This window comes from Macaca thibetana, chromosome 10 (genome assembly GCF_024542745.1).
Source record: "Macaca thibetana thibetana isolate TM-01 chromosome 10, ASM2454274v1, whole genome shotgun sequence".
Taxonomy (NCBI): Eukaryota; Metazoa; Chordata; class Mammalia; order Primates; family Cercopithecidae; genus Macaca; species Macaca thibetana.
Genome location: NC_065587.1, coordinates 46,040,560 through 46,051,962, shown reverse-complemented (window position 1 = coordinate 46,051,962; position 11,403 = coordinate 46,040,560). Strand labels below are relative to the sequence as shown.

The 11,403-nt window shown below is 43.1% G+C and overlaps 1 protein-coding gene across 1 annotated transcript; it reads right to left on the bottom strand.

Moving 5' to 3' along the window:
- Positions 1 to 6,616: 6,616 nt before the first annotated feature.
- LOC126929852 (small ubiquitin-related modifier 5) lies at positions 6,617 to 7,712 on the bottom strand. The gene has a single exon (XM_050746537.1). The coding sequence runs from the start codon at positions 7,646 to 7,648 to the stop codon at positions 7,259 to 7,261; it is 390 nt and encodes a 129-aa protein (XP_050602494.1). The 5' UTR covers positions 7,649 to 7,712; the 3' UTR covers positions 6,617 to 7,258.
- Positions 7,713 to 11,403: the final 3,691 nt, after the last annotated feature.

Sequence of the window (11,403 nt, the reverse complement as noted above, 5' to 3'; positions counted from 1 at the left end):
CGAAGCAAAAGTTGTCTGCTCTTTCTTACTTGGGAAATACCCCATGGACATCATCAGTAAATAAGGTCCCCCACTTTTCCCCTCATCATTTTTCCCAATTTCTCCATATCCAAGATTCTCATCCTTGGCGCTAATGAAATGTTGGATTAGAGCATTCTTTATTTGTTGGCAGCTGTCCCGGATAGTGTAGGGTGCTCACCAGTATCTGGTGACAGTAGCTGTTCCCTCTACAGTCATGAAAATAAAAAATGGGAAAACTGAGAGCTGGGCACAGTGGGTTCATCTGTAGCCCCAGCTACTCAGATGGCTGAGGCAGGAGGTTCCTTTAAGCCCAGGAGCTCTAGTTAAGGCTGGGTAATGTAGGAAGACATTGCCTCTAAAATATATATATATATATACACACACACACACACACACACAACTAAAATAAATGTTATCTATTATATAATATATAAATTTATATACAAATATAATTATACATATATAGAATATAGCATATGATATAGATCATATATAATCACATATATCATACTATAATATATAGTATATTATATACACTATATATTATATACTATATGATATATATCATGTATATATGATACAGTATATTACATACTATATTATATATAGCATATATAACATGTAGAATATACACTATATAATTTTATATATAATATAGTATACATATTATATATAAGTATGCAGCCTAAGCAATATGGCAAAACCCCATCTCTACAAAAAAATTAGCTGGGAGTGGTGGTGTGTGCCTGTGGTCTCAGCTACTCAGGAGGCTGAGGCGGGAGGATCACCTGAACCTGGGGAGGTCGAGGCTGCAGTGAGCCATGACTGCACTTCAGCCTGGGCAACAAGAGTGAGACCTTGTCTCAAAAAAAAAAAAAAGTGTATATATATATATATGTAAAGTGTCAACGTTGCCAATGTCTCCAAGAAGGGGAGGTGGGGGGATCACTTCTGGTTGGGAAATACTACTTTAGAACCACCTGCCCACAGACTCCTGCTTGAGAAAAGAAGAGGTTAGTTTAATGCTCAGCCAGTTATAATGAAGACAACTGGTTACAAAATAGTACTTTTAGTCAGAATTCATAGAGTTAGAACTGAAAATAGACAAAAGGAAAGGGAAATAATGCATCAAGGGACTCAGAGATCACTGAATAGCCAGCCCTTGATTTTCAGGTGAGGGCCTCCGTGGGAAGGCATTCTAAGCCACACAGTTGGGAAGCTGAGCGAACTGAACCAAGGGCTGGGCTTTTGTGTTGGCTTTTTAAATAGTGTGTGGTTTTACTCACCTACCACAGTGCTCCTCCTACTGGTGGGCACCTTAGAGTAGGCTGAAAACAACGTGTCTCACTGTCCTTTTTTGTTTGTCTCTGAGTATTTTTCCTTATGACCTTGAAGTAACACTTACTTACTTAATTTGCAATGAATGAAAACAGGCATGTACTGCAATCGTTTAAAAAGTATATTTTATGAGGTTTTAAGATAATAGATTAAAAAATTATTGTAGTGACTGTAAATAAATATAGCTATAAGAGTTCAATTCTTTTTGGCATATAAGATACATCTTTGCTCCTTTAGTAGGTATAGTTTACATTAACTATTTTATTTTATTTTATTTTTTTTATTTTTGGCCGGGCGCGGTGGCTCAAGCCTGTAATCCCAGCACTTTGGGAGGCCGAGACGGGCGGATCACGAGGCCAGGAGATCGAGAGACGATCCCGGCTAACACGGTGAAACCCCGTCTCTACTAAAAAATACAAAAAAACTAGCCGGGCGAGGTGGCGGGCGCCTGTAGTCCCAGCTACTCGGGAGGCTGAGGCAGGAGAACGGCGTAAACCCAGGAGGCGGAGCTTGCAGTGAGCTGAGATCCGGCCACTGCACTCCAGCCTGGGTGACAGAGCAAGACTCCGTCTCAAAAAAAAAAAAAAAAAAAACAACTATTTTATTATATATCTAAAAAAGAGAAGCAATGCCCAGAACCACATATTCCAAGTCCTACAATCATAAAGGTAATAATAGTAATGAGTGTTTCATGTTTACTTTTTAAAAACTAAGTTTTGAATTATGAGCTGTCCTGAGCAATAGCACAGGTGGACAGAATAGCATCACAAACAGTCCTGAGCTCAGCACTCTGCTTGACTGGTTTTAAGCTCTCCTGTTTCAGAGTCTTTTCAGCTCCTTCTGGCCAGGAACTGTTTTTCCTTTGCAGGGCTCACACCTTCCTTCCTTCCTTCATGCAAGCCTCTGCTGAGACGGTATCTCTTCAGACGGGTCTCCTGACCGTTCTATTTGTAGTGAATGCAACTCCAAAATGTATTCTGTATAATAAACAAAAAGCACCCTCCATCTCCCCTGGTTACTCTTCACAGCAATTATTATCTATTTGTTTGACTTATTTATTGTCTAGCTTATCTAACTAGAATCCAGGCTGTGACTCACTGAGGGCTTTGTTTTATCAACCAATACCCAGAAGGATGCCTGTTATACTGCAGGCATTGAGTAGATACCTATTGAATAGAAGTATTATTGCCTGGGCAAACTTTGTAGGCAACAGCAGGCTAGAAACAGTTTGGTGTAGGTTGATGAATTCTTACACTCTGGCAAATGACCTTTGTCTTTTTAAGCATAATAATATTATGTTTAATGTTTAAATGGCTTAACACGACAATTTATATTTCCAAGAGTTAATCATTTATCCATCTTAAATAACAGGTCTTGTTTTCAGTAGAGAAAAGTTTAAGAAAAATAAAAAAATGGCCTTTCAGCCTACTGATCAGAGAAGCCCTAGCAACACTTAAACAAACAAACAAACAAACAAACAATAAAAACACGAGTTGAGGCTGCAGCTGCTCATGCCTGTAATCCCAGCACTTTGGGAGGCTGAGGCAGGCAGATCACCAGCCTGGCCAACCATAGTGAAACCCCGTCTTTACTAAAAATACAAACATTTGCCAGACGTGGTGGCACATGCCTGTAATCCCAGCTATTCGGGAGGCTGAGGCAGGAGAATTGATTGAACCTGGGAGGCGGAGGTTGCAGTGAGCCAAGATTGAGTCACTGCACTCCAGCCTGGGTGATAGAGTGAGTGAGACCCTGTCTCAAAAAAAAAAAAAAAAAAAAAAAAGTTTAGAGTTAGAAACTTAAAATTTTATAGAAAGGTACAGAATAAAAAGTGGAAGATGTTCCCCTATGTACTTTTCTAGTTCCTTTCATAAAAATAAAACCCCTGTAACTAATTTCTCATGGGTTGTTCTAGAAAAATTTTTCTATGCCTATAGGCATAAATTTATCAACAAAATACACATTCTCTTAAATTGCTTTAAAGATACACACACATGCACATCCTAGAAGTTTCTGTAAAAACCCTTGCACAATTTATCCTTAGATATTTATTTGCACAACCATATTGTGAAGATCGCCTCCACCTGTCTGCCTGCCTGTCCCCTATTCCCTCCCTAGTGCCTGGCACGCAGCAAGTAATGACCTATCCATTGAGTGAATAACTAAACTAGTACATCCTCATTTAACAGAAGGCACTGTGCTTTTATTAATGCACCCTGACAAACAGAATTCTTATACCACTAGTTAAGTTCTTCGAGATTCATATTCAATGAATATTGATAGTTTTTTTGTTTAAATTGATTTTGTTCTAGGTGCTTTCACATGAATGGGATCCTCAGGCTAATCTCCTGAAGTGGTTATTTTCATTCCTGTTCTTCAGATGAGAAAATGAGACTCACAGAGTTAAAGCCAAATCATATAATAAGAATTTAAGGCCGGGCGCGGTGGCTCACGCCTGTAATCCCAGCACTTTGGGAGGCTGAGGCGGGCGGATCACAAGGTCAGGAGATCGAGACCACGGTGAAACCCCGTCTCTACTAAAAAAAATACAAAAAATTAGCCGGGCGCGGTTGTGGGCGCCTGTAGTCCCAGCTACTCGGGAGGCTGAGGCAGGAGAATGGCGTGAACCCGGGAGGCGGACCTTGCAGTGAGCCGAGATCGCGCCACTGCACCCCAGCCTGGGCGACAGAGCGAGACTCTGTCTCAAAAAAAAAAAAAAAAAAAAAAAAGAATTTAATACTAGGGAAAGGGTCTAGGCCTCTGTGCCCTACTTATATTTCTAAGTCTCTTCCTTTCCACTAGTTTCAAAAGTAAGAATGCTATGAATGTTTAAGCTTAGCTCTGAATACCAAATATTTCTGTACAGTCTGTCATGCCACAAAGGTTCATTTCAAATCTCTCTAATTAGCCCAGCAGATAAAGCAGGAGCTGAAGACTCCAAATAAACCACTAACAAACAAAAAACACCTTTCACACAAAAGAAATCTCTTGATGGTGTTAAAAACTAAGCAATGTGGCTTCTTAGAACGTGGCTTCTGAACAGCTCAGAATCAAAACACAGGAAGTAAGCTGTTAATGGCACAATGAAATGAATAAAAACTATTTTGGGGGTGAACCAGAATTTGCTCTCTGCTATTTACTGGTCCATGTTCAAAGTGGGGAGACGGGCCTTGGGGTCAAGAGCTTCCCCAGTGGCCCTATTTCCAAGAAGAAATAGCCAATACACAACTCTGTAAAAAAATTTAAAAACATACGGAATTGCACACTTGAAATGGATGAATATTATGATAAGTAAATCATGTCTCAATCAAGCTGTTAAAAAGAAAGAAAGAAAGAAGAAAGAAAAAGCAAGCAAGCAAGTAAGCAAGCCAAATTTAATGCGGTTTTACTTTGCCAGCAGTCAGCCGGTACAGATTTTGGTCGTGTGGTGTGTGTGTGTGTGTGTGTGTGTGTGTGTGTGTGTGTGTGTTTTAAAAATGTGGTCTGTGATCCAGAGCATACTAGGATGTGGGAGACTCACAGGTTACTGTTTAATATTATATAGAAAACGTGTGCAGAGTCAAGGAGGGGAAAACAGTTCTCCAATTAAAAGACTGTAGCACTAAGGCCTCCTGAGAAGTAAAAATCCATGAAAAAGGTGAAACTTTTGTTCTGTGAGTGTTGCCACAACATCACCTACTCGGGTGAAACTGCAGTGCGTACCACTCGCCTCCCACTTGTAGCTGGCCCGTTGATTCCGTTGACTTGGAATAGCAGCCTTGTTCCATCTGCTGGAGTCAGAGGTTTATGGAGGCAGAAAGTGAGTGGAATTATTTCCAAAAAAAATAATCACAGGAGCAGGGAGAGGGAGGGAGGAAGAGAGAGAGAGAAAAAGAGAGAGAGAGAGAGAGAGACACTGAGAGAGAGAGAAAGGAGAAATGAATTTTTGGAATAGAATGAAGTTGGCTGTATATGCATTAAAACATTTAAATGAACACTGCAAAAGCTATAAACTGATGATTCCTTAAGAAGAGCTGTCTGTTGGGATGGGACCAGAAAAAAAACCTCAAAAGGGAAGGGATGGGCAGGAGGGAACTTGCTACTGAAAGGAGTAGGGTTTGCAGGTTTGCAGTTATACCTGTCTGCCAGCCAAGGGGCTAGGGGAGACCCCACACACACTCTGTATCAGTGCCTCACCATGGGAAGGAGGACAAGGACAAACAAGCACCCTCTCCGTGCCAAACAACGAAACAAAACCTTCTTACTCAATCTAAAAGGAAAACAAAAACAAAAACAAACAGGTTTATTTCACACCCTCCCCCAACTTTTCTTTTTTTGTGTAAGAGACAGGGTTTCATTCTTGCCCAGGTTAGAGTGCAGTGGTGCAATCCTAGCTCACTGCAGCCTCAACTTCCTGTGCTCAACCAATTTTCCCACTTCAGTCTCCCAAATAACTGGAATTATAGGCATGGACGAGCATGGCTGGCTAATTTTTTAAATTTTTTGTAGAGACAGAGTTTCACTAAGTTGCCCAGGCTGGTCTCAAACTCCTGGCCTCAAAGGCTCCTCCCACAGCGATGGGATTACTGGCATGAGCCACAGCGCCCAGCCAACTGAGGCAATTTTTTTTTTTGAGACCGGATCTTGCTGTCACCCAGGCAGGAGTGCAGTGGTGCCATCTCAGTTCACTGCAACCTCTGCCTCCTCGGTTCAAGCGATTCTCCTGTCTCAGCCTCCCAAGTAACTGGGATTACAGGCACACACCACCATGCCCGGCTAATTTTTGTATTTTTAGTAGAGACGGGGTTTCACCATGTTAGCCAGGATGGTCTCCATCTCCTGACCTCGTGATCCGCCCACCTCGGCCTCCCAAAGTGCCGGGATCACAGGGTGAACCACTGCATCCGGTCTTAACTGAGGTAATTTTTTGAGAAATTCTGGGCAAATGCCCTCACTTACCTCTGATCATAGGTTTAAAAACGCCAATAAAACTTGTTTATTGCTTAAGACTAGGGCAGTAGTTACCCTTAACTACTGTAGTGGGGAAGTGATAGAAGGGGGTGCAGAGGAACTTTCGATGGGTGTCCCTTTGGGAAAACCCATCAAGCTGGATACTCCTGATTTTTCCACTACTCTGTATCTAGATTTTACTTTTTTCTTTTATGATTTTTACAATATTGTTTATTTTAATGAAGCTGGTGTAGTCACTGTCCATTTAAAACCCGGTATCTCAGGCCAAAAAGTACGAATAAAAAAGAGCAGCATTCTGTTGTATTCATTTCTGCATGTATACCTTTATTGCTAATGAAAATTAGAACTTTTCTGGGATCTTCTGACAAGATTAAGAAAAAAAAAATCTTCAAATGCCTTTTCTTCAGGGAAGCCATCTTTGGAGTTAGTCATTAAGCTCAACCTTATCTGTCATCTTGACTTAACCTGATGCTCCTTTTCTTTTGGTCCAGACCCTCAAATTTTAAAAATAGCTTCAAGTTGTTAAGGAGAAGTCATTTTTCCACAGCTCAGTTCTTTAAAAAACTTCCATCTCCCACCAAAAGTCATAGTCCAGGAGTGAAACAATCACATGGTTGAACATCAGGGCCAACTGGAATGTCATTATGAACACTTGCATTGGTCGATCTTGTCATCTGAAAATGTACAGTCCTGAAAAAGGTGGCCTCTCTGTGCACACGTAATTTTTATAAAAGGAGAGGGCAATATGAAGAGGACTGAGCCTTGATCACCAGAAATCAGCTTAATGAAAACAAACAATAATGAATAATGAGAACTAGAATTCAAATTACCAGATGTTTTAAAGAGATAGAGTGCCTGTTTTCAATTCCGTTTTAAATTCCACGTTACATACGAACTATTTTAAAAATAAAAAAGGACTGAGGGAAAAGGAAAAAAAAAAAAAGAATGTCTAAACTGTTGAATGACCACCGATTTGTTCCTGATAAACTTCAATCACATCTTCTTCCTCCATTCCCAGTTCTTCTGGAGTATGATTATCAGCAATTCTCTGACCTTCAAAGAGAAACCTGAGGGAATTCACTGGAACGCCCTGTCTCTGACAGTACGATTCCTTGAGTTTCTTGAGAGGTGTTGTCATTTTCACTTTGAAGTGAATCTCACTGCTATCCTGTCCAATAACCCTGAGTTTAATATCTTCATCTTTTATCTTATCCCCCAAATCCTCAGTTGAAGGTTTTGCCTCCTGGTCAGACATGGTGATGGGGCATTCACCTGCAGGTCTCCGAACAGCAGCGGTCTCGAGGTAGGCAGAACCCCGTTCTAGCGTATACAATGCCATCTCCCTTCGTCACAGCACGACACCGCGGCCGTAGTCACTTCCGCTATGCTCACGTCACTACTGTTACGCCTCGCATCACTTCCGGTGCAGCTTGCGTCACTTCCGCTAGGCACAGAGAGGAGGCCCGGAGAAGAGCTAACTTTTTAATTTAAAGTACCGCTATGTATTCCCTGTTCCTGCTTCCTCATCAATTTCAAACTTAACAGGACCCAAAGAGAACTTGGGTTCTCTGTTCTCAGGGGCCGCCAGCTATCTTTTCCCAGCCTAACAACAACAACTTCAGCATGTCCCTGTTTCTTCTTCCTCTAATCTCCTCACCCAGTCTGGATAGCCTGTTGTCTCTCCCTCTAGAGCAGGTCTGAAATCAACCGGCTTTACCCCATCTTCATTGAGGTGGCCAAGTCCATGTGGTATTTTGGCTGGACAACTGTCGGGGACTCCCAGTTGGTTTACCCACTGCTTCAGTTGTCTCCCTCTCCAGTGAATCCATTCTCCATTTCCATTTTATTTTATTATTTTATTTTATTATATTTCATTAATATTTTTTGAGACGGAGTCTCGCTCGGTCACCCAGGCTGGAGTGCAGTGGCACGATCTCGATTCACCACAAGCTCCGCCTCCTGGGTTCAAGCAATTCTCTTGCCTCAGCCTCCCGAGTAGCTGGGATTACAGGCATGTGCCATGATGCCCGGCTTTTTGTATTTTTTTAGTAGAGACAGAGTTTCACCGTGTTGGCCAGGCTGGTCTCAAACTCCTGACCTCAAGTGATCTACCCGCCTCAGCCTCCCAAAGTGCTGGGATTACAGGCATGAGCCACCGCGCCTGGCCCCCATTTCCATTTTATAAGAATGGAAATCAGATGACGACATTCTCCTTCTGTAAAGCCTCCTCATGGCTTCCCTTCACATTGAAAGAACCACCCAGGATGGGGAGAAGCCTTCTGGTGTCACACAAGAAAAGCCATGGCCACCTCCCCTCATCCCTTCCCTCCTCCCTCTTGGTCATTCTGTTCTGATCTCCTTCTGTCCCTCCAACATGCGTAGCTCATTCCTTCCTCGGCGACTTTGCCTTGCTGTCCTCTGTCCTGGGTCTAGGCCCTAATGTCTCCTCGCCACAAAGGCTGCCCCTGGTCACCTGTGTGGTTGCCATTTACTGTCACATCACCTTCAGAACCCCTGTCACTGCTGGACATGTGATCTTACCTCTTTGTTTTGTTGTTTATTGGATGTTTCCCTCATTAGGATATAAGTGCCCAGAGGGGCAAGAACTGTGTCTACCTTACGCTACCCTACACTACTTTGGATGTATAAAAACAATTTGAAATGTCGCATGCCTAAAACCCGATTCCTGAACTTCCCATTCCCACCATCACCGCCTTCCTCCTGTCCTGATCTCTCCTGGTCTTCCCCTCTCAGCGCGCTGCGACTCTATTCCTTCAGTGGCTCAGACCCCAGATATTGGAGGCGTCCGGGGCGCCCCTTTCCCCCTCACATTCCACACTCATCCTGTTCGCACCTTCAGTTGCCTTTACCTTCGGAGAGCCTGAGACCACCACTGTGTCCTGCTTCCACCCTGGTCCAGGCAGCCACAGGGGTCCCTGGAGCTTCCTGCAGTCACTGCACTTACTGTCTCTACATGCCCCTGTGCCCTCCTTCCATCTAGTCTCCGGGAAAATCATTTCCAATGTCACATCTGTTTCCAGAGCTATCCAAAGACGGCTAGCTCAGAGTGAAATCTAAAGCCGTTTAGTCACGTCGGCCCAAATGCCCCTCTCTGACCAGCTCGCCCACCCACCATTCTTTTCCTTGCTTACTCCACTCTAGGCACACTATCTAAGGGCACGCCCCCGAGGCCCTGTGAGTGTGCTGCTCTCTTTCTGGAAGGACTTCCCCCATATGCTACATTGAGTGCTCCTTTCCTTGTGGAGGTCTCTGCTCAGTGAGGTCCTCTCCAGCGTCTCCCTTTAAAATTGCCCCAGCGGGACAGGAGCTGTGGCTCCTGCCTGCAATCCCAGGGCTTTAGGCGGCTGAGGTGGAAGGATCACTTGAGCCCAGGAGTTCAAGACCAGCCTGGGCAACATGGTGAAACCCTGTCTCCACAAAAAAAAAGACAACACTTAGCCAGGCATGGTGGTGTGGGCCTGTGGTCCCAGCTACTCTGGTGGCCGAGGTGGGAGGATTGCTTGAACCCAGGAGTTGGAGGCTACAGTGAGTTGTAGTGTCACTGCATTCCAGCCTAGGTGACAGAGTAAGACTCTGTTTTTGTTTTGTTTTGTTTTTAAATGCCCCCTTATACACATGTTCCTCCTTATCTGTCTCTGTATTTTTTCTCCAGAGCACTTCTGACTCTTCAGACTTGTGTCGTTTTTATTTGTTGATGCTCTTCTCCCACTACAATGTAAGTTCCATGTGGGTGTGGATTTCTGTCTCTGTCACTGCGGTATCCTCATTGTTCAAATTGGTGCCCAGCAGGTATTAAACACTCACAGATATTTGCTAATTGAATGAACTAATGATGATGTTCACTGTTGAACAGCATACAGTACAAATCTAAGGCCTCATCCAGTGAGTGAATTAATGATAACTAAGAGAAATTTACCAAACTTCAAACTCACTCAATCAACAAAGATATATAGAGTTTCTGTTGTAAGTCTGGAACTGATCTACCCTGATCTACAGTGTTGAATGAAATAGACGAGATCTCTGACCACCTGAAACGAGCAGTCTACTTGGGGAAAATCCACTGATTAAATAATCATAGAAATGTTTGATCACAAACTTGGTACTGCTGGCAAGGAAAAGTCAATAACTCTCGGAGTGTAGTTCCATTTGAGAATTAGGAGGGCTTCTCTGAGGAGGTGACATCTGAGCTGAGATGAGAAGGTTGAGATGGTGCAGGAAAGAGGTACAGGGGTGGAGACTGGGGAGAAAATTTCAGGCAGAAGAAACTTCAGAGGCAAAGTCCCCAGTCCTTGGGTTTGGGTTAATCATTTACATCTTACTGCTTCCAGTATTCTAGTTTCTGATGATTACTATGATTTAGCTTCATTTTTTAGCTACCAGTAGAATATTGGTGATGGTTTTCATTTGGAGGGATGGGAAATGCCTCCAAACTCAGGATTCTAATTAAATTTTGGAGACCACAGAGTTTATGCAGCGTGTGGTTGGATTTTTACATCATCCTTGTTTGTTTTCTTCTCTTTCCAGTCCTTCTACACTGGCTAGTCATTAAAATTTAGAGCTCACCCTGGGTTAAGTGGACAATTTCCTGGAAAACAGCTGGTTGAGCTCCCCCCAGCCCCCCTCCCAGTGCATCGCTGAAATAAACATCCCCTTTGGAGAAAGGCTTCCTTTAGTGCCTTCCTGCTTAGCATCTTTTTGCAATCTATATTCCTGTTTTGCATGACTTCTCAGAACAAATCTAGAATGATAAGTAAAATAACAGCCAAGGTTTATTAAGCATGTGATTGCTTCACACAACCTTCCTTGGAGCTAGGCACTATTATTATCCTGTATTCAAAGATGAGGACCTGAGGCTTGGGAAGTTAGTGTGTTTCAGACCAATCAATAATGAGCAGAAGCAGGTTTAACACCCAGGACCATGTGACTCAAGAACTTGTGCTCCTTTTTTTTTTTTTTTTTTTTTTGAGACGGAGTCTTACTCTGTCGCCCAGGCTGGGGTGCAGTGGCCGGATCTCAGCTCACTGCAAGCCCCGCCTCCCGGGTTTATGCCATTTTCCTGCCTCAGCCTCCCGA